General features: G+C 44.3%; 1 protein-coding gene across 1 annotated transcript in view; it reads left to right on the top strand.

Annotated features, from left to right (window-relative positions):
• Nucleotides 1-26,559, top strand: part of micu2 (mitochondrial calcium uptake 2) — a 419,472-nt gene that overhangs the window by 261,520 nt on the left and 131,393 nt on the right. The window contains exons 4-5 of the mRNA XM_069891395.1: nucleotides 8,168-8,199; nucleotides 15,379-15,454. Coding sequence (XP_069747496.1) covers nucleotides 8,168-8,199; nucleotides 15,379-15,454 — 108 coding nt within the window. The remainder of the gene's footprint in view (nucleotides 1-8,167; nucleotides 8,200-15,378; nucleotides 15,455-26,559) is intronic.

Raw genomic sequence — 26,559 nt, 5'->3', positions numbered from 1 at the left:
AGGTGGGTGACCTGATTCATGGCGGCCTCGTTCTCCCGTTTGGTTCTCCACAGCATATTAGTGCAAGCTGTGACCTTCCGGGGGTCTGAGAAATCTTCATCCGCCAGTAGGAGTTGGATTTCTACCGGCATTTGGTCTAGAAAGGCTTGCTCAAACATCTGGCAGGGTTTATGGCCTTCTTCCAGTGCGAGCACCTCATCCATTAGAGCAGACAGGGCTCTGTCCCCCAGGCCATCGAGGTGCATCAGCCTGACCATGCATTGCCGATGGGAGAGACCGAAGGTGCCAAGGAGGAGGGCTTTGAGGGCGACAAACTTGCCCTCCTCTGGTGGATCAGGGATCAGGTCATCCACTCTGGCTGCAGTTTCTTCATCGAGGGTGCTCACCACATGGTAAGACGTAATGGAGTTGGAGGTGATCTGTCTGAGGTGAAACTGTGCCTCAGCCTGCCCGAACCACGTGCGAGGTCAATAGGTCCAAAAGGGGGGAAGTTTCACTGCCACAGCACTGATCGGCATCTAATCCATAGTTGGAGACCAGATAACGTCTGGACTCTGCGGGGTCACCAATGTAGCGGCTGCCCCATTTTTGACAATTACAACTTGAGCATGCCAAGGCCTTGAGCTTGGTTAACTATCTTTTCTTTTAGCAGTCAGTTGATTTTGTTCTTAATAAATTCTCTATTGTAGCGGCTGCTATGCAGACAGAAACACACCACAGGACACGGTGGAGGTTTCAGTTGAACTGTTTATTTGAATTTCACGCACGCCCCTTGAGGGCCAACAGGAGTTCCGTCCTGCGCCACGTTGCCCGGGGCGTGAGCTGTAGCCTAAGCCACGAGGTAATCAGCAAGCCCCAATGGTGCCATCTTTCTGCAGCTGCCCTGCCAGTGCAGCAATACAAGCGGGGCTGGTTCGCTACAAGAGAAGTGCACCGCCATTTACTATAGCGTCTACTTTTCATGGCTATAGGTTTACCGTCTGGGGTTAAAATGACAAAAAGGCATGATGGTTTAATTTTAAAAGTCAATAGCCCACAGATTGTCTCCTGGGGTACAGTAATCGAAGGTAGTGGCCCATTAAATATCAGTACTATACACTTTATTTGGCACTGGAAATCTAGCCCCAACAACATCTGAGCGCATAAATCGGGCAGTACATGCAATTTAAAATTTTTGTACTTGTTTCCTTCCACATTTAAGATTACAAGTTTCCAATTTCTTTCTTGAGTCCATAACATGCGATAGAAATTCTGTACCTTAAAGGGTACAGCCCCAAAGAGTTCGCTGTTGCGGGGTGGATATAGCTGTCAGTACTCCCAGAATCAAATAAACAGTCAACAGGTTTCCTGTTTACTTTCACCTTCATCATGGAATGTTTCAAGTCAGGTGGTTTGTCTTGATCAAGAGTGATAGATGCCAGGAAGGGACTAGGCGGCCACGACGTCTCGCAGGAGTTCACCTCTTCACCAGTCGTTCCGCTTGCAGACTCCAAGGAAGAAGATGTGTCAAATGAGTCGTCGGTTCTCCAGGCAGTCACTGATATTTTGCCGTGGTATCTTATCTTGTCCTTGGTACCTTCCTTCTTCGTCTTTCCTTTTCTGGCCTCTCAGCATGGGGTGGGCAATAACTCCCAAGCTCGGCAGACTCTCGCAAAATGCCCCCTTTTTCCATATCTGCCACAGTCAGCTCGTCAGGCAGGGCACAGTGAGTGCTAATGCATCGTCAGCCCACAGAAGAAGCAATTTCTGAAACAGTTCCTTCACGGCTGCTTGGTTACACTCAGCAGTGGGTCATCTTTGTGTAAAACAGACTTTGAGAGAGTAGCTTCAGCACCTCGACCCGCCTCATCCCCTCCACAGCACTGCCCTGAGAGTCTTTGTCTGCAGTAGGGTGGCATTAAAGATCAGGTCAGGGGTCTCCAGTAGGCGTTGTCTAATGTACTTCGAGTCCAATCCACTTATTAAGGCGTCCAACATTCGAGTGTCTTGATGAGCTTGTAATAGCAGGGAAGGTACAGGCTCTTGACAGCCCCTTCAGCGCGAGAGCAATTTGGGTGTGAAGTTGGTGCCTCGCAAACAATGTGTTCTGTGGCTTATCATAGTAGGTTCTGAGTAGGCCCAGAGCATTCTGATGTACAACAGTTTCCCTGATCACTGATAGGGAACCTCTCCTTGGAGAGCAACTAGATAATCCATCTTCACAGGGTCTTGAACCACATTGTTCGCTCGCATGTAAAAGCTTTGAAGCGCTGGAGCCGATGATATCACCAGCCCTTCAGGTGCCCTTCTTACCCACAGCACCCTCTTGAATTGCAGTTCCAATATCTGGATCCCATGAGCCAGTCGCCAGCGGTCTGTAGCATGTGTGAATCCTCAGCATTGTTAGGTCTGCTTTGTTCATGAATGAGTGAGACAAACACCAGGCTGAGTCGAAATCAGGGTTCTTTGTTCTTTATTACCGGATTGTAACACTTGCGACTAAACATGTTAGTCGGAGAATGCATTCTGCCGTTATCAGCAAAATGGTGATTTTTTATACCCTTGGATATGTGCTTAGAACATCATCATATCATTACTTGTCCAATGACTAAAACTGTTGCTATCCTTTCCCTGCTAGCTTCCTGCCTCTCAATCCATCAATGTCTCTCTTATCTTGTAAGTACAAGGATGCATTCACATCTTGTTACAGCCCTGTACATTCCCATCTCATGATGTTTTACCTAACAGGAGTACAAGGACACCTCCCCTTCTTGTTACTGCCCTGTACAGGGTAACTCCCTACACATTCCCATCTCATGATGTTTTACCTTACAGCATGTAAATCACCAAATGCCCGCAGCCTTTGTGGGTCCTTCAGTCGCTGAGCTCCTCGCTGGTCCACTGGAAATGTTTGTTGATGGGTAAGAGTAGCTTATGTGAGGCATAAATTCTGGCTGGATCTGTTCAGTTGACTGACCTGATGCAACAGTAACTTACAGTATAACCTATTGTACATCCTTTAACATCCTTCTTAACAAATGTCTGTCTAGAACCAGGTCAGCCAAGGTTTTCCTGTGCTTTCTATGGCTTGCTTATGAGCTTGTTACTAGCTAGCAATGTTGACAAGGCAGTTTAAAGATGAAATATTGGTGAAGTTAAAGACAGTTAAATCTCTATTTCAAGAGTTTCACTGGTCATGAGAATACAATGCTTAATCTTTTTTTCTGAAATCCTTGGGACCAGACACTTTTTGGATTTAGGAATTTTTCCAATAATGGAATAATATTAAAATGGCAGCACTTTTCAGTAATTGTGGAGCAGGTGAGGTTGCGTTGGGATTGGATGGGGGGAGGGTAAATTGTGAGATAAAGATAAACTGCCCTTTCTCCACTCTCCCGTCTGAGTCGCGTTTAGAGAATAATCAGCTGTTGTTAAGCCAAATAAAGAGATAAAAGAACACTCAGTTAGGCCTGCCGGAACGAGATAAGAATTACGTTGAAGAAGGGAAGAGAGGTGAAGATCGGCAAACATTTTAGAGGGAGAATTACAGTACTTAATAATTTGGCCGCTGAACGCATGGAGAACAATTAGTTTCAGCAATGCTATGGAGACCAGAAGAACACTAATAAATTAGAGGGATATAGGACTGATGGAGACCACTGAGAGAGAGAGAAAGATGAAACTCTGAATGGATTTGGAACATAGAACGAGAATTTTAAAATCAAGGAAGATATTGTTTAAGTGCGCTGTAAGTCATGTCAGTGAATGTGTGAAAACGGATGTGTTAGTCAACTCAAACAGGTGATTGGTGAGTGTGACAGTCTAAGTTAGAGCACAAGGACAAGTTTATAAAGGGCAGCATGATGGATTTTAATCAAACGTGTATGGGAATAGTCAAATCTTTACATAAGATTGGCATGAATGGGAGTTTCAGCATCAAATGTGTTGCATTCGGGGCTCATTAAGTGCAAAAGAATATAAAATAAGCTGTGTAGTAGAGGTGAAAATGGTATTTTGTTTGAAGCTCCTTTTGCGCTTGGCTCTACTCCCTTCTTCAATGTAATCTGACTCAGCTTGAGATCATCAGGAATTGAGTTGATGGTCAGAGAATGAACTGTATGGTTTGGACCAATAATCCTCACCCCTATTCACTTCTCATTAACATTACTGAATATTGAATAAGCTGGAGGAGTCAAGGTGTTGTGAAGTGAAGTGGGTGATGCCAGTGAAAACTGGTGTTGTGTTTGGATGATGATGCCAAGGAAATATTAACAGTAAATGCTAAATAATGACCAAGATGAGAAAGTGGGTCAGCCACAGCCTAATGGGAATAGGGCGGAAGTAACAGGAGATGGATCTTGTTCAGCTGAGAGAGTGGGGATGAATGCAGAAAAAGTAGATTGAACTCGTATGAAATGAGACTTTGGCCCAATTAAACAAGTAAGTCTGCAGAGTACAATACACAAATGTGCAGGTCATGAAAGGTGTGGCAAAGGATGAAATTGGCAAGTTTGCTAAGATGCTGGCAAAAGATTTTTCTCGTAGTTTAACAAGTAGAAAGTGTGACAGAATGCACTGGATCAACAATAATATCAGTCCTCTTGGTATTAAAGGAATGCAAATAAAATTCTTGGCTTTGTAAACACCAATTTTCAGTTAAGTTGGCAGTTTCTATGGAGAAGCTATCCATTGAATTACTGAGCTCAGACCATTTACATTTTTTTGAATATTTCTTGACCAGCGTTTTGCTCTCATTGATCGACTGACATCCCCAAGGGTCTTGTTCATGTGTTCTCTGTATTAGCGATAACCTCACAAGGAACTCAGGGCATGTGCACACGCATGTGTGCGCACTCCCCCTTCATTTCAAATGTGGTTTTCTATGCCTAATGAAATTACTGTAGTGTGCAGGCAAACTTCTGTGCTCAACCATAAAATCATTATATTGGTTAAAAAAAATCCCTTTTACCAGTTTTGCACATTTCAATTGACACAGGTAAAAAATGTAATATAATACACTTCACAGTGCCTTTTCTTTTTACAGTTATTCTGGTGTCTTTCAAATATGAACTGTAATTATTACATAATTATTTAAAAGATACCAAGATGACAACTATAAAAAATGCAGAAATTTACATTTCAGCTTTACTCTTCACTGATAAGAACAATTATCCCAGCAATCGTACTCTTTCTGAAAGATATGACCATAAATAAGCAAGTAAAACATGAAAGTCTGTTTACACTGTGGCTGAAGTTAAAACAGAATGCTGGAGAAACTCAACTGATCAAACAGTAAAATCAAATGTAAATAGGAAGAATAACACCTGATTTTCCATCTGGGCACTCTCCAGCCAGATATTAACATCAACTTTTCCAATTTCTGCTAACTTGCTCTCCTTTCCCCCCTCCCTGTCTTCTTTTCTTCAGCCCTCCACTCCTTCCTGCTCTATTCACCCAACCATCCCTCCTCCTCTTGCTTGCTACTGTGCCCTCCCTCCCTTCGCCACCTAATACCACTTGCCTTTGCGACCAAGCCTCCCCTCTTACAATTTTATTCAGACACCTGCCAACGTTTTTTCTGTACCTTGAAGAAGGGCTCAGGCCCGAAATGTCAGATATGTATTTTTATCTTTGCTATGCAAATGACTATCAGCAAACAGGTTTGAAGCCGGAAGGACAGAGAAAGCCAAGCTGAAAACATCTTCACACTCATACTGAGCTAAACAGACTTGCACTTTCTATCAATCTAGGTATTACTACATTTCTGTTGGTTTCAAGTTTGTGTTATTTTATACACTTTTTTTAATGTTCGGTAGTCTTGAGCACGTTGTTGGTGGTATGTCGTCTTGTGTCCTACTTCCTTATTTAAAAAATAGTATCATTCTCCAAACTAATTGCACACAATGAATAGGATGAGAGAGGAGGAGCAGGAACACGACCCAGTCCTCATCAAGGGCTCAGTAGAGGAGAGGGTCAAGAACTTCAAATTCCTGGGTATCATCATCGCCGAGAATATGTCTTAGAGCCTCCTTGTTGATGCAATCACAAAGAAGGCTCGCCAGCGACTATTCTTTGTGAGGTGTCTGAGGAGATTTGATACGTCACCAAAGACTTTTGTAAACTTCTACAGGTATGTACCAAGGAGAGCATTCTGGCTGATATGAAGGCGCCAACTCTCAGGACAAGAAAATACTCCAGAGGGTTATTAACTCGGCCTGCAACATCACAAACACCAGACTTCACTCCATGAGGACATCTACATGAGGCGGTGTCTTAAAAAAGCAGCCTCTATCCTCAAAGACCCCCACCACCCAGGCCATGCCATCTTCACTCTGCTACTATCAGGAAAAAGGTACAGGACCCTTAAGACGAGAACAAGGACAGCTTCTTCCCCGCTGCCATCAGATTCCTGAATAATCAATGAACCAAAGACACTGCCTTACTTTTTATGTACTATTTTAATTTTTTTATAGTAATGTTGTAAGATGTTTATAATATGAATGTCTGCTCTATGCTGTTGCCACAAAACATCAAATATCATGACTTGTTCTTGACAATAAATTCTGATTCTGAAATATCTTTTTGAACAAGGGGTCAACAAAACAGTTGAAGAAACCACTAATCTAGAAAGGGAACTGGCAAAAACAGCAATTATATATAGTGACAAGTACAAGCATTTTAGTGGCAAAGAAACACATGACCTTCTTGTGTTTGCTTTGGGAAGAGAAAATAAACAACAAAGGCTAGAGGGGTCCATAAAGGTAATTTTCAGTGGAAATAGCTCAGTTTTATTCTTTCATTCTGAAGTGATCTTGGAATTCTGACCAGTTTTAAGGGATAATTATTTTGACAGAAAATGCTTTAAGTAGTTCTGCCACTGAACTTGTGTAGGGTCATGTGACCTCTATCTAGAACCTAATCAGAATCACCTGCTAATCAAGGTTGGACACTGCCCACCCATTGGTGCACACCTGAGCAGTGGCCCTTTAAACACCTAGTGATTATCTGGGCCATACCCTCCAGCTTACTGTCCTATAAAGTCACCCACGTGCAGTAGCTTTTGCTCTTCAGCCCTGATTTGTTGCTGTTTGCAACAAAGGGGGAGTCACTGGCAAGGTGTGCACTACATTGGGAACGGGGCTGTTGTCTACTGTTGTGGTTGTAGATAGCATCTGAGCTGTACCCTCTTTAGACAAGGAATGGTGGCTAGCATATTGTAGTCCTTGGTTGTGATATGCTTATATAAATAGTTGCCAGTATTGGTATTATTAAGTCTGGTGTGACTGGGTTGTACTGTGAGAGTGTAAGCAGTTACTGGTATCAGTAGTGTTAAGTCCAATGTGATTGCACTGTATTGTGTGATTGAGAGTGCTATTGTGTGTCATTCCTGTTGCGATCCCCTTACATGTGCTTCAATAAGATTATTTCTGCATTCAATTTGTGTCCAGACCTGCTATTATTTGAACCTATTGAACTTTTCCCTTCTGACACAACAACTTAAAAAGACGGTATGCATGATGAAATGTATTTGAGAAGGTCACTTGTTGCAGGAGCCACTTGAAGCCTCTGATTGTCCTCATACTGCACACGAGTGGTTGTATTATCAAAACTTGGATATGTTACATTTGGTCCCCTCATCCAAGTCATTCATGCATTTTGTGATCAGTTGGAGGCACTGCATCAATCCTGGTGGCACACGATTTGTACTCTCTGTTTTCTGTCCATTATCTCATCCTCAGCCCAATGAGCTCTAATTATGCTAAATCAAAAGCCTTCCAGAAAGTCTGAATATACTGCATAGACTGAATCCTCCTTATCATTCTCTGGAAAGTCATTGATTTGTCAAACATGAATCCTCTTCCTTTAATTTGTTGACTTTACCCAACCATTGCACAACTTAGAATCCTGCTGCCACCTCCTTAATAGTGAATTAAAGCAATTTTTCTTACACTGATATCAGGGTAACTGGTTTGTAATTATCCATTTCCTTTTCTCCCTCTTTAAATGGTGGAGTTGTCTTTGCTGATATTCAGTTTGTGGCACCGCTTTTCTGCAGTGACCATCCGAACAATTTATTCTTACTGATGTGCTCATCTAATCTCATTTTCAGTAATTGAGTCACTAATATACAAGTATGTTCATTTTACACAGTTATCTAAATGTGATCCCTTTTTTATTTCATCCCTAGGTAAGATGAATATAAAGAAATTATCAAAACAGGTAAGTGTTGTATACAGAGAGCTCCATTCAGATAAAATTCAATTACCGGCAAATATTATAGCCATACATAATTGTGATGGGGTTTTTGTCAACATAATTACATGTTTATTACATAATTACACAAGAACATATGTAATATTACATGTTCTGTGCTATTACATGACAATAAAGAAGTCTTGAATCATTGATAAAATAGTTGAAATTTATAAATTATTCAGCTACTTTTTCCTTCCATTTTGTAGTTATTCACTGGTGTATATATTCTTCAAATCCAAGACACCAACAAAAGAGTACTAATGTTAAAGCAGATGCAATATCCTAAATTCTTTGGACTCAAAAAGCTATTTAAATTTTCTTTAGAAGGGTGGTACAAGTTTATGGACACTCTCAGCAACTTCTTTGATCATCTTTCTGGCTGTTACATTAGCACTGATCAAAGGAATTCAAACCTGATTCCTCTCCTCCTCCCAAATGACTGAATAAAGAATTCACCACATATTGTCAGTGGGTGGTATTTTTATGCAATAACATAAATAGACTGAGCAGATTAACTCATCTTCACTTTGACAGATCCTTAAAATAATACAGCACAGCTCCCGTAGGTCCAGTTTCAAATTGTATACAATATCATAATAAAATTAATAGGTTAACGTCACGGTTAGTGCAACACTGTTACAGCGCCAGCAATCGGGACTGGGGTTTGAATCCCACGTCCTCTGTAAGGAGTTTGTATGTTTTCCCAGGAGGCTCCAGTTTCCTCCCACCATTCGAAACATATGGGGTTGTAGGTCAATTGGGTGTTAATTGGTCAGCATTGACTTGTGGGCCGAAATGGCCTATTACTGTGTTGTATATCTAAATTTTAAAAATTTTAATTTAAAAGTTAAGAATTTTTTTAAAAATTAATCAAGGTTGGGTAGCATTGGTCAAATTTACATTGATTGAGTTTCAGGAAAGCATCACATAACAGATCCAGTAAAAAGAGAAAATAGTTGGACAAAACTCAGCAGATCAGCAGCATGTGTAGGAAAAAGAACACTCAGGTGGAAAACACTTCATCAGAACTGATCTCCAGTAAACTGATTTATTTCAGATTTCTAGCACTTCAGCTTTTTATTTTTGAACATTAGTTTCCATTTGTATCTGTTATTAATTTTTAATTCAGAGATACAGTCCTTCAGGGCTATAGCCTCGTGCTGCTCAAATGCAACAATCTGACTCATGAGATATAATCGAGAAGAAAACCAGTGAGGGTGGTGCTGCAGTAGAGGATATAAATTCCATAATTTGTTGTTGTCCAATTAAAAGTAACAAGTATTCTTTTCTGTTAAATTTTGGAATTGGCATATTTCCTTAGTCTTGCAAAACCATTAAACAAATAATAACTGAAAGAAAGCATAATATTGTAGCGAAGCGCTACTGCAGAGCGAGAAAAGAACGACGCACACGGGTGTAAGTGAAGTCAAGACGAGATTGATTGATTGATATCCCCAGCCCTGCTTTTATAGACCCAACTTTCTGCTGCTAGACCCGGTATTCCTGCCTCTTCAGGCTGATGTGACATTATTGATGAGCTGGTCTTTGGCCGTGGTTCCCACCATGCAGGCTCCTGGCCAACGAAGGCCATTAGTGCATGCGGGCTTTCTATGCTTGCCACGTTAGCCTACCATTTTGAGTGCCAGTTTGCTTGCCAGGTAGTGGGCCACTACATGAACCCAACCCCCCCCCAAAACCGGCATGGCGCACGCTTTCATCTTTGGTGGTGGTCCGCCTTTGCTTGGGTGGCCTGCCCCTGCAATATGATTTGTGTCCAGGTGTGCTGGTTTGAGGTGGCCAACAGTAAATATCTCTTCTTTCCTGTTTATGTCCAGCACATATATTGACCTATTATGCCTGATCACCTTGTACAATATGGCCATTGTAACGGTGTCCAATGTGCTCCCCTGATGATGAAGACGTGCCTGGAGGTCCTCATGTCCTTGGAGATGAAAGTTTTTGTTTGCACATGCTGTGTAGGTGACACTGGGGCCATGGTACCCAGTCTTTGCCTGAGCTTCTCCAGGTTTGCTGCAGGTGGCTCATCCAGGTCTTTGGCAGCGGGCACGAATTCCCCACAAATGACCAAAGGTACATTGCACACTAGCTCTGCTGCTGAGGTGCTTAGGTCTTCTTTGGGGGCTGTACAGATCCCCAGCAGGACCCACGGAAGCTTGTCTGTCCATTTGGGTCCCTTAAGATGAGCCATCAGTGTCACTTTTAGGTGTCTGTGGAACCGCTGCACCAGTGCATTTGCCTGGGGGTAGTATGCTGTGGTATGGTGGAGCTGCATCCCCAGTAGGTTTGACAGAGTTGTCCACAGGCTTGAAGTGAATCATGTGTTCTGGCACTCCGAACCTTACCACCCAAATGATTATCAGGGCTCTGTTGCAGGCCTGCGTCATTGTCCATTTCAGTGAGACTGCTTCCAGCCATCTTGTGAAGCGATCAACCATTGTCAGACGATATCGTACCCCCCAGGACACTGGCAGTGGTCCCGCAATGTCTATGTGTATGTGGCTGAACCTTCTTTGTTCTGGCTTGAATGACTGTGGGGGTGGGGGGGGTGCGGGGGGTGCTCTGGTGTCTGTTGGACTTTTGACAACTGGCAAAGTGTGCAGGTTCTGGCCCACTGTCTGATCTGCTTCCGGAGGCTATGCCACATGAACCTGCTGGCTACCATGTGCACAGTTGTCCTGATGGCCAGGTGTGCCAAGTTGTGTACCGCATTGAAGACATCACCTCCAGGCCGTGGATACTATGGTGCGCGGGTAGCCAGTAGATATGTTGCAGAGGAGCACTGGGATGTCTTCCAGGCGGGGTCCCAACACTGCAGACCTGTAAACTGGTATCTCTGGGTTTGCCTGCTGCACTTCTGCCAGGGCCGTATAGTCTATCCCCAGAACAGGGTCTGTATGCTTTGCGCTGTTGGCCATGATAAAGCATCAGCCACCACATTGGTTTTCCCAGCTATGTGCTCAATGTCGGTGGTGAATTCTGACATGTTTGTCAGGTGCCTCTGCTGCTGAGCAGACCTCAGGCCTGACACTTTATGAAATGCAAAAGTCAGTGGTTTATGGTCCATAAAGACTTTGTCTTCCAGGAAGTAGTGGTAGTGTCAGACCGCGAGGTATCACACCAAGAACTCTTAGTCAAAGACTCTTTATTTCAGCTTGGTGGTCAAAGGTGCCTGCTGAAGAAAGCCAAAGGCCGCTATTGTCCCTCGACCAATTGCTCTGCCACTCTTCCAACCACCATGGTGGGTGCATCCACTATGAGGGCAGTCGGGGCATCAATTTTGGGATGCACCAGCAATGTAGCATTGGCCAGTGCTTCCTTTGCCTTCTCAAAGGCCACCGACAATTCCTTGTCTCAGGTAATTTCTTTCTTATTCCCTTCTATTAACATGAACAGGGGGCGCGTGATGGGGGCCGCTGCTGGTATGAAACATTGGTAGATGTTGATCATACCAGTGAATTCTTGTAGGCCCTTCACTGTGTGAGGTTTGGTGAAGTGCGTGACGACCTCTACCTTCTCTGGCAGCAGTGTTGCTCCATGTCTGTTAATTCTGTGGCCCAGGAAGTCGATGGTTTCAAGCCCGAACTGGCATTTGGCCAGGTTGATTATTAGGCCAAAGTCACTCAGGCGGGTGCATAACTGTCGCAGGTGGGCTGCGGGCTCCTTGCGGTCATGGCTGGCAACTAGGATGTTAACCAGGTAGATGAACGCGAACTTGAGATCCCGCTCCACTGTGTCCATCAGCCTCTGGAATGTCTGGGCTGTATTTTTGAGTCCAAAAGGCATTCTCAAGAACTCAAACAGGCCAAACGAGGTAATGAAGGTGGCCTTTGGGATGTCATCTGGGTGGACCAGGATCTGGTGATAGCTCCGGACGAGGTCGACTTTGGAGAATATGCAAGCCCTCTTTAGGTTTGCTGTGAAATCCTGTATGTGCAGTACAGGATATCTTTCTGGTGTGATGGCGGTAGTCTCTACATAGCCTCCAACCTCCTGCTGCTTTGGCCACCATGTCAGCAAGGAGGTCCAAGTGTTGTCGGAGCGCCACACGATCTCCTCCTTTTTGAACTCGTCCTTGGCGAGGTTGAGTTTTTCTAGAAAGAGGAGGCATTCCCTGGCGTGAATCGGAGGCCCCTCTATGAGAATGTGGTACCTCACTCTGTGCTTGGACTCGGTTGAGGTGAACTGTGGCGCCATTATGGAAGGGAATTCTGCAAGGATGTGGGTGAACTCATTGGCTGAGTGGGTGATTGAGTCAAAGGTGGAGGGCTGGTAGCTTTGCCTCACCCAGGGAAAAGGTTTGGAATATCTTGGTGTGTACCAACCGCCGCCCTTTCAAGACTATCAGTAGGCAGTGTGCCCGGAGAAAGTCTGCGCCCAGAAGTGGTTGTACCACCGCTGCCAGCATGAAGGTCCATGTGAAATGTCGTCGAAATGGAGTGGGATTGTGCAGTTGCCAAAAGTCCGGATGCTGCTGCTATTCACTGCCTTCAGGGCTGGGCCTGGCTTCCCTTTCTAGGTGTCATAGGCTGAGAGGGGAAGTGCGCTGACCTCCGCACCCATGTCCACCAGGAAACACCAACCTGAGAGTGTGTCCCAGACATATAAAAGGCTATCTTGCTGGCAAGGCTTGTCCCAATGAGATGGGGCCCTATCCCCCAGGCCATCCATGTGCAGCAATTGAGAGCCCGAAAGTGCGGGTTAATAGCTCTTTTAGGCCTCATATTTGCCCTATTCTGGAGCTGCTGTAGGAAATTGATGACCCTTGCTGCAATGTCCTGGGCTAGTGAGCTCACCACGTAGTAGTACTTCGTGGAATTGGTGGAGATCTGCTGCAGTTGAAATTGGGCTTCTGCCTGTTCGAACCACGCCAGTGATTTTGATGTCCGGAACATTGGCAGTTTTTTAGTGAAACTGCGTGGAGCATAGACAGGTCGGTCATCTTCAGGTACAAATTCCATTTGGACCAGTCAGGGTTACCAATGTAGCGAAGCACTAATGCGGAGTGAGAGAAGAACAACATACACATGGGTGTAAGTGAAGAGTGAAGTCAAGATAAGACTGAGATATTGATCTCCTCAGCCCTGCTTGTATAGACCCAGCTTCCCACCACTAGGCCCGGTATTCCCGCCACTGCAGGCGGATGAGACGTCACCAGTGAGCTGGCCTTCAATTGGCTGTGGTTCCCACCATGCAAGCTCCTGGCCAGTGAAGGCCATTAGCATGCGTGGGCTTTCCGTGTTCGCCGTGTTAGTCCACCATTTTGAGTGCCAGTTTGGTAGGCAGGTAGTGGGCTGCTACAATAATAAAGGGAGACTTCAATCTCGATATAGACTGGTAAATGAAATTGAAAAAGTATTTTGGGAGATCAATTCATTGAATAAATTCAGGACAGGTGTCTGGAAGAATACCTCAACAAACCAACAGTGGAATAGGTTGCCTTGGATTTTATCTTGTGTAATATGACAGTCATCTCATTAAGTGATTCTCAAGAGAGAGTAGTGTAATTGCAATATGGAGTTCCAAAAAAAATGGATCTGTCAGAAATTAGAGTCTTGACCTTAACTAAAACCAATTAGTTCAACATGAAGACAGCTACAATAGGATCTTTTAAGAGACTAAAGATGGAACTGGGAAAAAATGGAGGGTTATGCAGTTGGGAAATTCCAGGCAGTTGTTAGAGTAGGTTATTAAGTCAGTATAACATTGAGGATCAAAGGGCCAGAACTGTTCTAAGAGGATTGACTTGAGTAAGTTAGATTTAGAAATTAAATTTTAAAAATTTTCCAGTAGATAAACAATGGCAAGCATTCTAAGAAATAATAACTCCATGAAGAAAATTATTCAATCGTACCTTATCGAGGATGCCAAGATGAGCATTAGATTAAATAGTTAATAAACTTGCCAAGAAGGCTAGATAAGGATTGATGAGGATTGAAAATGTATTAGAAAGACGCACTAAAAGATCAAAAATTGTTGAAGAGCAAAGAAAAAACAGCGAATGGGTGTGTTAGCAAAAAACAGAAAAAACTGCAAAGAGAGTGTATTAAAATGAGGGTATAATAATGACAATGTCATGAGAAATTATGGTAATTTAGTATAGAAATAGCTTAGGCCTTGAAGATTTAGAGTCAGCCTTTACTCCAGAAGATAAATGTTACAAAAATGGAATAGACCCATCTAATGAGGACCAAGGCACTTATAATCTTTAGTAATATTACATTTAATACTAGACAAATTCCCCGGCCTTTATAAATACACCCCAGTGTTTTAAAAGTGGTGGACACATGAGTAAAACATTCCTAGGAAGAGTCTAGCAATAATAAATGTGACACTGCTATTTCAGAAATGAACAAGGAAATAATAGACCTGTGGGCCAGACAGCTGTTTGCAAAATAATGGAATTCATAATTGACAAGGTGAGAAAAGGGCATTAAGAAAACAATGGTATGATTAGATAATGTCAACTTTTGAAGGAAGATCAGGTAGTTTTTTTTGAGAAGGTATCTAGAAAGGATAGTTGATAAAGAAGAACCAATCAATGTAGTATGTCTGGAATTTCAAAACGTACCACACAAAAGGTAATTACAACAGTTTCCTTCCACCGTTCAAAAACATACCAGGGGTGTAGATCAATTGAGTGAATTTGGACAGCATGGGCTCATGTGCCGAAAGGATCCATTACTGTGCTGTAGGTCTATTTTTTTTAAAACTAAATTTAAATATGTTGTTGGGAATACACTTCAGCATAGTTGTTTACAGGTTGCCAGATAGTGATTCTGAAGAGAATCTCTGACATGGAGCTGCTCCCAGTTTGGAAAAAAACCCTAAAATATGGGCCTCCTCTAAGTGTGGGAAGATGTTGTGCATCTTCATTGCTGGACTCCAATTTGGAAAAATGCTGGGAATTTGCTTTTTCCATCATTATGCAGCCACAGGTGATGTAGGAACAGTGATCAGTCCTTGTGGTCATCAGATCAATGGAGCCCATCGAGTTTAGCTATTTTGTTGGCAATTTATTCCTTGAACAGTCATTTAAAAATATAATCCATAATATTTAGAGAACTTTAGTAAGATTTAAGATTCTTCTAATTCTGCTTATCCTCATTTATTTTAATTCTTTAGGATATCGATGCATTAATGACAAGAGCTACAAAAGTGAAACAAACTAATCATCTTTTCAGAGACCTTGGTGATGAAGGTATGTTTACATAGTTTTGAAATGTTTTATTTTTGACCATGCGCACAGAAAACTCAGCAAAGACATATCAAACGAGGCAGATTTATGCATTTTCTTATGAATAAATTAGTGAAACTGATTGGCAGCATTTATTTTTCAAGACATTTTTATCTTGTATTGTAGTGTTTGTGCTACGCAGGCACAGAGAAGAATGATACACACACCAAAGCCTTGAAGTCGAGACTAGTTTATTGCACTGGCTGTCACCTTTGGCGATGACGTCAGGGCACCACGTCATTGGAGTGCTAGCCTGGGATTGGCAGCGTTCCCGCTACAGTTCACCATCTTCCTGACGTGCAGGAGGTCACCTGGGACAATGACCCCCGGTGTCACGGCCAGATCCGCACAGTCACCGCGTTTATCGACCATTTTGTGGGCAAGTCTGTGCCTCCATGCGCTGAACCCCCCCCCAGAATCGGCAATTGGGCCATTGACTGCTGTTGACTTGGGCAGTCTGCACGTGTTGTGGGGGAGGAGTGGAGACCAGCTGGTTGCACTCCAGATATGCTAGCTTCAGGCAGTCGATGCTAAAGGGCTCCTCCTTACCGCCAATGTCGAAGATGAACATGGAGCCGTTGTCCCTGCACCTCTTCACACGAACACATACTGACAAGTCTTTAAGTCCCTGGGGATGTTATGTTTGGGCTGGCTGTGTGGTGGGGGTTGTTGCGGGACCAGGGTTCCCAGTTTTCACCACAAGTTCTCAAGGATGGCCACGGGGTCTGCTGTACGTTTTTCGGGTGCAAGGAACTCCTCCAGAATATTTAAGGGTGTGCCATAGACCATCTCCACTGCAAAGACGTTGAAATCTTCCTTTGTTACGGTGCAAATTCCCAACAGGACCCAAAGCAGTTCGTCCACCCAGTTGGGATCTTTGAGTCAGGCAATCAAGGCTGCATTCAAGTGCCTGTGAAACTGCTCCACCAACATATTGGCCTGAGGGTGGTACACCGTGGTGTGGTGGAGCTATGTTCCCAGGAAGTTAGCCAGCGCTGCTCAGAGCCCAGAAGTAAATTGTGCCCCCCTCTCTGAGGTTGGGTGCTCTGAGACCCTAAATCTGGACACATACGTGTCATTGAGTGCCCTGGTGATATCAGCCAGTGGGACTGCCTCAAGCCACCTCATGGTCAGCAGGTATCTGGAAAACTGGTAGCGGCCCCACTATATCAATATGTATGTGGCTGAACCTGCACCGCGCTGGTTCAAAAATCTGTTTGGTTGCCTTTGTGTGAGTCTGCACTTTTGAAAACTGGCAGTTCATGCAGGTCTTGGCTCACTGGCTAATCTGCTTTCAGAGACCATACCAGACAAACATGCTAGCCACCAGCTTGATTTGGCTCTTATTGCCAGATGTGCCAGGTTGTGTATGTCATCGAAAACCTGGCGCCTCCATGTGGCCGGGATGATGGCTGAGGGCTGCCGGTGGAGACGTACAGTAGTGTCAGGTTACCTGGGCCGACGGAGACGTCTTCCACCCTGAGATAGGTGACAGCTGTCCTATACGTGGGGATCTCACAGTTCTGCTGCTGTGATTTGGTGAGGGCCACGTAGTTGATTCCCTGGAACCGACTTGATTGCGGGGTATGACAGAGCATCAGCTACCACATTGCTTTTCTCCATGAAATGCTGTATATCTGTGGTAAATTTAGACTCATAGGACAAGTGTCTCTGCTATCGGGCCGACCATGGGTCCGATACCTTATGGAAGGTGAAGGTCAACAGCTTGTGATTGGTGAAGACCTTAAATTGCTGACCTTCCAGAAAGTAACAGAAATGTCTTACAGACAGTTACAGTACCAATAGCTCTCGGTCGAAAGTGCTGTATTTGAGCACTGGACAGCGGAGGTGTCTGCTGAAAAGACATCGACTGTCAGAACGGTAGGTGTACCAGGATGGTGGTGTTGGCCAGTACATCTTTGGAGTTCAGGAATGCCCTCGAAGACTTATCATTCCAAGTAATGTCCTTTGACTTGCCTGCCATTAGCGTGATGCAGCCACTGCCAGCATGAATCTGTGGTAAACGATTATCATACCAGCGAATTCCTGAAGTCACTTTACTGTTCATGGCTTGGCGAAGTGCCACACCACCTCGACTTTTTCAGGGAGGGGTGTTGCCCCGAGTTTGTTTATTATGTGTCCCAGGAAATCAATAATATCGAGGCTGAATTAGCACTTTGCAGAGTTAATTGTTAAGCCAAATTCACTCAACTGCCTGCACAGTTGTCTCAGGTGGGCAATGTGATCTTTGCGGCTGTGGCTGGCAATGAGGATATTGTCCAAATAGATGAACGCATATGGGAGGTCCCAACCACTGCGTCCAACAGCCTTTGGAAAGATTGTGCCACGTTTTTCAGATCGAATAGCAGGCATAGGAATTCGAACAGGCCAAAAGGGGATATGATCGCTGTCGTGGGGACATCCTTGGGGTGAACTTGAATTTGGTGGTACCGCCAGATGAGGTTCACGTTAGAAAACATCTATGCCCCATGCAAGTTGGCGGAGAAGTCTTGGTTGTGGGGCATGGGATATCTTTCGGGCATGGTGGCTTCATTGAGGTAGCGGTAGTTGCCACATGGCCTCCACAAGCCCCCCCCCCCCCAGCTGTTTTTGGCACCATGTGGAGGGGGAGAGGCCCAAGGATTGTCAGAGTGCTGCACAATCCCTAGATCCTCCATTTTCTTGAACTCCTCCTTCGCTAGGCTGAGCTTTTCAGGAGGGAATTGGTGAGCCCAAGCATGGAGTGGGGGCCCTCGGTCAGAATGTGGTGTCTTACCCCATGCTTTGGCTTGGCCACAGAGAACTGTGGCACCACTATTGAGGAGAACTCCATCAGGAAAGCGTTATAGAGTCAAGGTGGGGAGTGGGTAGTTTGGCTTCCCCCAGAGGTAGTATTAAAAATTCTGTAATGCACCAAGCGCCATTCCTGGAGATCTACGAGCAGGCAGTGGGCATGAAGGAAATCGGCAGTCAGGAGCGGTTGTGCCACTGCCATGAGGGTGAAAGTCCACATAAACCAGCTGTTGATGGTGCAGGTACCAAAAGATCAGATGGAGGAGCTGTTAGCTGCCCTCTGTGCTGGGCCCTGCCTACCATTGTGGGAGTTGAGGTCTGCAGGGGGTAGGATGCTTATCTCAGTGCCAGTGTCGACCAGGAAAAGCCTGCCCGACAAGGAGTCCCAAACATAGAGGAGGCTATCACGTGGGCCAACCACTGCAGCCATCAACGACAGTTGACCAGGGCATTTCCCGGAAACCCGCAGGGTGGGCAGCATCAACAGGCCTCTGCACCCCATCACTGATTATGATAGCAGAATTGTCCCAGGGTATTAACTTGCCTCTCCACTGGTCCTGGCTTAACAGTTGACTGTGGGTGGGGCTTGATGACCTGGTCTACGACGGCACTGGTATCCCTCTTCGCTTTCCAGAGCATGCCTGCCCAGGCTGCAACTCTCCCGGGGTCACTGAAATCCTCATCCGTGAGCAAGAGTTGGATATCCTCAGGCAGTTACCCCAGAAAGATGTGCTCAAAGAGCAGGAAAGGCTTATATCCCTCGGTCAAAGTGAGAATCTCGTTCATTATGGTGCACAGGGTGGTGTGATCACACTGGGAGACCTGAAACTGCGGGTTAACAGCTCTTTGAGGGCTGTGTATTTGCCTTGCTCTGGAGGCTACCGTAGGAAATCTACAACTCTTGCCACTGTGTCTTGATCGAGTGTACTCACAACATAGAAGTAGCGGGTGTTGTCAAAGGTAATGTGTCAAAGCTGGAACTGAGTATCAGCCTGCTTGAACCACATATATGACTGCAACACCCAAAACATTGGGAGCCTCAGTGAAACCATGTGGATGGTCGCTGGATCTGCCTGGTCCGTCATCTTCAGGTCCAACTGCCGATTGGACCTGTTGGGGTCACCAATGTAGTGTATGCGCTACACAGGTGTGGAGAAGAACGACACACACACACCAAACCCTTGAACTCAAGACTGATTTATTGCCACTGACCCATATGTCAGGGCACCACATCATCAGAGCACCGGCCTGGGATTAGCCGGTGTTCCTGCCACAGTTCACCGTCTTCCTGGCATGCGGGAGGTCACCTGGGACGACAGCCGGTGTCACTGAGTTCGTCAGCCATTTTGTGGGTCCATCTGTGTCTGTGCGTGGACCACTGCAGTATTAGAATTTTAATTGTCAAAGATCCGTGCAAGGTGAGGTACTTTGATGGATGCCAAATTAAGTCAACATTTATTTTAACCAAGCAAAATTAAGCATTGTGGTTCATGTCATTGAGATCAAAGTTTCTTTCCTAGAGGACGGGTTGGGGTTTTCTGCTTTCTTGTACTGTTCTTAGTCCGTAATTTTGACCTAATTTTTTAAAGATTCACCCTTCAATACACAGATTCATTTGTTAGTGACAATAATGGAAAGTAGCCACTTCATTATCTCTAGTATACATTTTGCTTTTATTTTTAACATTTCATCATGCTTTATTATTCTACTTTCTTTTGTCATCTGTATAAAACCACATTGCAGATACAGTCAATTTCTTTGTTGGTCTTCCAATTGCCTTTAAGCACTGCACTCCCTTTAAATTTGAAACTTTGTGCTCTGTTGCACACCTCATTCCTCCATTGCCATCAAATAAAGAAACGGACTGAAATTTCAACGAACATTCAAAAAAGTACAAGACCCACTTAAAAATGAAGAATAGCTTGATCCAGGAGTTCAAGATGCAGGCTGACCACAACCTAATAAAGACATTTAATAATGGGTGGTAAGTGCTGGCCTTAAAAGCAAGATCCAAATTGCAAAAATTAGAAGAAAGACCACATGCCAGCAAATATGGACAGCATTAAGCCAACAACTAATAGACTAGATCAAAGCTCCGCTGACTGTAAATGGTAATGGGTAATTAACCTATTAACAGAAAGAAGCCCTGCTTTATACCCATCCTGAGATGATGATAGAGCTAATATACAGGCAAAAGATTATTTTCATACTAAAGTACCAAGTAGCCTCATCATTGCATCCTCCCACTGATGCTGCTCAACCTGCTGAGTTCTTTCCCTAGTCTTCAGTTAATTTGAATCTCTTTCCATCGTATCACTGTTGATCGTGAATTCAGGGAAGGTTATAATAATCCACGCTGCTGAAGATCCAACTGCGCTGGGCAGGTCACGTCTCCAGAATGGAGGTCCATCGCCTTCCCAAGATTGTGTTATATGGCGAGTTCTCCATTGGCCACCGTGACAGAGGTGCACCAAGGAAGAGGTACAAGGACTGCCTAAAGAAATCTCTTGGTGCCTGCCACATTGACCACTGCCAGTGGGCTGATATCGGCGCCTCACAGTTCGGCGGGCAACAACCTCCTTTGAAGAAGACCGCAGAGCCCACCTCACTGACAAAAGAAAAAGGAGTAAAAACCCAACACCCAACCCCAACCAACCAATTTTCCCCTGCAACCGTGTCTGCCTGTCCCACATCAGACTTGTCAGCCACAAACGAGCCTGCAGCTGACGTGGACATTACCCCTCCATAAATCTTCGTCCGTGAAGCCAAGCCAAAGAAGAAGATAATAATACTGTTACGAGCCCAGAGGACCCCAAAACCCAGCAGCAATAGATATTCACCAAGACAAATGGTTACTTAAACAAAAGTTGCTTTTCATTATTTTAAAACATGAAAACAGGATCAAACTTTATATTATCACTATTAACTAACCTAAATTAGCCCTCTTCTAATTCCAAGCACACATATATGTAATGTATATGTAAGTTCAGAAAAGTTATTTGGTTCACAGACCAATCTCACTTCTCATTCCTCCAAGTTCACTGGTTGCAGGCAATTCTTAAACTGTGCTTAAAAGGAAAAATAGAAGATTCTTGTTGGTTTCCAAAGAGAGATTCATTGTACACTGAAACCCACAACTGATTCCTTTTTTAAATCAGCCACTTCAGTGTCAAGAAACTTGCCTCCTCAGGGTTCTCCAGATGATAACTTCTTTCTTTCAGGTCACCACAGTGTGCCTTTTTGTTTATCTTATTCCAAATGAAACATTAGACAGGCAGTCCTCTCCTCTTGCATGAACTACAAGGGCTTTGACCAGGATGAACTAAGGACTCACAACCCATCTTCCAAATGGGGTTTTCCACAAGCTTGCCAGCTTGTCCTGTTCCAGATCCAGTTGTTGCTACTGACTGTAAAATTGTAGAACTGATCCCTGTGTCTTTCTCAGACAGAGAGAGAAAGCCTGTTTTACTCTTTCTGCTTGCAAAACCACATGACCCTCCTAGAACAGCAAGTTCCACTCCAGACAGAATGCGGTTCTGACAAGCTCTTTCATTTGTTGACTTTTTGTATACAACAATCCATTAGTGAAGTCTCTTGGGCACTCTCCAAAGCTCCAGCAAAGGTTATTGGCGCCAATATGTCTAGCATGAGCAGAGCTCTATTATTTTAAATGAGATCTGTTTTAAAGTGTTTGTATGTGGCCTACACTAACAAACCTTTCCCAATTTATCTCCCAAAAAACATATCTATATTCTGTCACAGAGCCCAATTAATTATTTACATTCATCAACATTGCCATTGAATTTACCACCATAAAAATCCTGGAATGCCAATAAACAGAAACAGGAGAAAACAAAAGCTGGGATCTGGAATGAGACACAAACTGCTTCAGCTGGTCAGGACTAATGAAGATACATCCAGGATCAGTCCAGGATACATCATTCGTTATTTGCACACCACTGAACTTTGTACCCGCCATTCTCTTCTGGGGAAGGTCTGAACTGTGCAAAAAGGACAGGCTGCACCTGAACTGGAGGGGGACCAATATCTGGGTTTGCTAGATCTGTTGGGGAGGGTTTAAACAGTTTGGCAAGGGGGTGGGAATTAGAATAAGAGTGCAGTGATTAGGGTAGAAAGTCAACTCGATTTGAAGGGAGAGAAGAATCAGATTGTGGAAATTAATGAAGGAGAAGGGGTAGCAAAAGTAAGTAGTAATCAAAGGAGTGAATGTGGGGGAACGTTCTCTCAAGTGCATATATTTCAATGCAAGTAGCATGGTGAGTAAGGTGAATAAGCTTAGAGCATAGAGTGACACATGGAATTATGATATTGTAGCCATCAGTGAAACTTGATTGCAAGAGGGGCTTGATTGGCAGCTAAATGTTCCAGGATTCCAATGCATTAGGTGTGCTAGAACAGGGGATAAAAGGTGGAGGAGCCACAGTACTTGTTAGAGAAAACATTACAGCAGTGCGATGACAGGATAGATTGGAGGGCTCATCCAGTGAAGCTATTTGGGTGGAAGTGAGGAATGAGAAAGGCATGAAAACACTAATGGACAGAGTGAATTAGAGGAACAAATTTGTAAGGAGATAGCATGTAAGTGTTGTAAGCGTAAGGTGGTGATTGTAGGAGATTTTAACTTTTCACACATTGACTGGGATGCCCATACTGTAAAAGGACTAGATGGGTTGGAGTTTGTCAAATGTCTACTGAAAGTTTTCTAAATCAATACTTAGAAGAACCAACAAGAGAGGGGGCAGTATTGGATCTCATATAAGGGAACAAGATATGTCAGGTGACAGAGGTTTGTGTTGGGAAACACTTTGGGTCTAATACTATTATAGGTACACAATCCTTTATCTGGACATCTAAAATCCGAAAGCTCCAAAAACTGGCATTTTTTTCCTGGTGCTGGTACAACGGAGAGAGAGAGACAGTAGCGCAACTCGGGTGGGTGAGGGGAGAGAGAGACGACAGCATGAGCGGGGTGGAGGAGAGAGAGACAGCAGCTCGAATCAGGTGGGCAAGGGAGAGAGAGACGACCGTGACTTGGGTGAGTGAGGGGGAGAGAAACGGCAGTGCGACTCTGGTGGGCGGGGTGGAGAAGAGAGACAGCAGCGCAATTCAGGTGGGCAATGGGGAGAGAGACGGCAGCGCAACTTGGGTGGGTGAGGGGGGAGAGAGATGGCAGCGCGACTCGGGTGAGCTGTGGGGGGGGGGGAGAGACGCCAGCGCAACTGGAAGGGGACGGATACAGCAGCACAATTCAGGTGGGCTTAAATCTGGAGCAGCTGGCTTTTGTTCTGAAATCCAGAAAAATCCGAAATTCGGAACACACTGCCCCCCAAGGGTTCTGAATAAAAGATTGTGTACCTGTAGTTTTAAATTAATTATGGAGAAGGATGGGGCTGGGCCTAAGGTTGAGATTCTTGATTGGAATAAGGCTAATTTTGAGGAGATGTGAAAGGATTTAGAAGGTGTGGATTGGGATCATTTATTTTATGGGAAGGATGCCACAGATAAATGTAGGATATTCAAATGAGAAATGTTGAAAGGATTAAAAGAAAGGTTAGAAAATATAGGGAGCTTTGGTTTTCAAAGGATATTTGGAATGTGGTTCAGAGGAAGAAGGGTGTGTCTAATAGGTGTAGACAGCAGGGAATGGATGAGGTGCTTGAGGAATAGAAAGAAAGAAATTAGAAAGGCTAAAAGAAGATATGAGGCTGGACACATTTGTCCTTTCGTATATGAGCATGTTGTAGTCTGGTTAAAACCTTCTCAAGGTTTTGTAAGTGTTCACTGTTGTTTCGGCCCGTGATGATGATATCATCTAGGTAGCCCTCAACTGAGGGTCCATCTAGTAACTTGTCCATTTGTTGCTTGAAAAATCACAGGAGCTGCTGAAACTCTGTAAGGCCCGTGTGTAGGTGAATAGGCCCGTGTGTAGGTGAATAGGCCCGTGTGTAGGTGAATAGGCCCGTGTGTAGGTGAATAGGCCCGTGTGTAGGTGAATAGGCCCGTGTGTAGGTGAATAGGCCCGTGTGTAGGTGAATAGGCCCGTGTGTAGGTGAATAGGCCCGTGTGTAGGTGAATAGGCCCGTGTGTAGGTGAATAGGCCCGTGTGTAGGTGAATAGGCCCGTGTGTAGGTGAATAGGCCCGTGTGTAGGTGAATAGGCCCGTGTGTAGGTGAATAGGCCCGTGTGTAGGTGAATAGGCCCGTGTGTAGGTGAATAGGCCCGTGTGTAGGTGAATAGGCCCGTGTGTAGGTGAATAGGCCCGTGTGTAGGTGAATAGGCCCGTGTGTAGGTGAATAGGCCCGTGTGTAGGTGAATAGGCCCGTGTGTAGGTGAATAGGCCCAGATGGGGATTGATTGTCACATTTTCCCTTGATTTTTTTTGTGCAATTCTATCTGTTGATATGCTTGTGACAAATCTAGTTTTGTGAATTTTTTCCCTCCGTTTAGTGCTTGGAACAATTCTTCTGCCTTGGGCATTGGGTGTTTGGGTATTTTGAGTGATAGATTGATGGTGACTTCATAATCGCTGCAAATGCAAATCTCCCAGTTTGCTTTTCGTACGGGTATGAAGGGCGCTGCCCAATTGCTGTGTTGTATTGGTTCTAATATACCTTCCTGTTTTAGTCTGTTTAATTCAGCCTCAATTTTTCCTTTCATAGCAAATTGGACTGCTCTAACTTTGAAGAATTTTGGTTCTGCATTATCTTTTAATTGCAGTTTGGTTTGAAAACCTTTGATTTTCCCCAATTCTTGTTGGAAAACCACTGCGTGGTTATTGAGAATTTGGTCGAGTTCTGGCTGGGAGGTGGCCGTGTGGTTTACATTTAGTATCAAACTGATTTCCAGCCAGTCTAGGGGAATGTGATGTAGCCATTTCTTCCAAAGAGTGCTGGTCCCTGGGAATCTACGATGTAGAGAGAGAGTGTTCTTGGTTGCTGTTGTTTGTATTGTACTTGGACTGTACATTTTCCAAACACTTTGATTCTGTCTCCTGTAACAGATTTTAGATTTTTCAGTTGTTTTTACCGGGAGGCATGGTAGCAAGCATTCCTTTACATGTAACGGCATTAGGGAGACCTCTGCTCCTTTGTCTTAACTCCATCTTCAGGGGGCGTCCGTTTATTTTTATCTGTTTAAAGATTGCTGTGTTTCCTCCGTTTATTCCTCGGAGCTGAAATTTCAGGAGCTTGAAGGTCAGTTGTTGGGCTGTTATCATCATTGTTGCTAGGTTGCCTCTCTCTAACTCTCTCTGGAATTGTTTTGACTTTAACTGCCTGCTTATTTGCAGGCCATCTGTGCTTTAGAAGCGGACATTTAGCTTTGATATGTCCTTCTGTTTTGCAATGATTGCATTTAGCATTTTTAAAGAAACAGTTTTCTGGTCAGTGGTTGTATTTCCCACAATGGAGGCATTGTTGGTGGGAAGACCTCCCGACCGGTAGGTTTGGTTGACCCACATCCAAGTTTTTATCTGCCATTTCAAACTTTCAGGCTAACTCGTATGCAATTTGTAATATAACATCTTCATCCATTGCTAATAATTTTTGTCTTGCTTCGCGATTTGCCAGCTTCATCACTAATCAGTCTCGCAATGCCTGATTTAGAAACTGCTCAAAATGACAGTCCTGCACCAGTTTGCGCAACAATGCCAGGTATTCACTTACTGTTTCTCCTGGTCCTTGTCTCCTTTTATAGAATCATTGCCTTTCTGCTATAACTGTTGATTTGGGACTTAAGTGGTTCCTTAGGGCTGTGCATAATTCATTGAATGTCTTGGTCCCTGGATCCTCCAGGGCCAGCAAGGTCTTAAGGAGGTTGAATGCCTTGCTGCCCATTATACTGAGGAAGAGGGCACGTTTGCAGTTTACTGGACCCTACACAATATTATGGGCTATGCAGTCATAGTTAAACTGTTCTACGTAGTTATCCCAATTTTCTTCTACTTTGTTGAATTCCCTGAACTTTCCCTCCATCAATCTTGCCGCATTTTCACCTTGATCTTTTGGCAGGAATTTGTTGGGGTTGTTAGGTAGTTGCTTTCTACCTTCTATTGTTTTCTTTCTCACGGTTGATACATGGAGTACATGTAGGGTTCGTTTCATTCCTCGTCGCCACTGTTGTGTATGCACTCACACAATTAAGACTTGGAGATGTGATGCTTTCTCAACCTTTACTTCTATTAGACTAACCTGGCTACTGACACACATCATGAAGTGGGCGTCATGATACCCAGAAGAGGGCGGGCTTATACCCAA

Source organism: Narcine bancroftii, chromosome 7 (assembly GCF_036971445.1).
Source record: "Narcine bancroftii isolate sNarBan1 chromosome 7, sNarBan1.hap1, whole genome shotgun sequence".
In the NCBI taxonomy this organism is placed as follows: domain Eukaryota; kingdom Metazoa; phylum Chordata; class Chondrichthyes; order Torpediniformes; family Narcinidae; genus Narcine; species Narcine bancroftii.
Note: the sequence above shows the minus strand (reverse complement) of the source record. Positions and strands in the feature narration are given on the sequence as shown.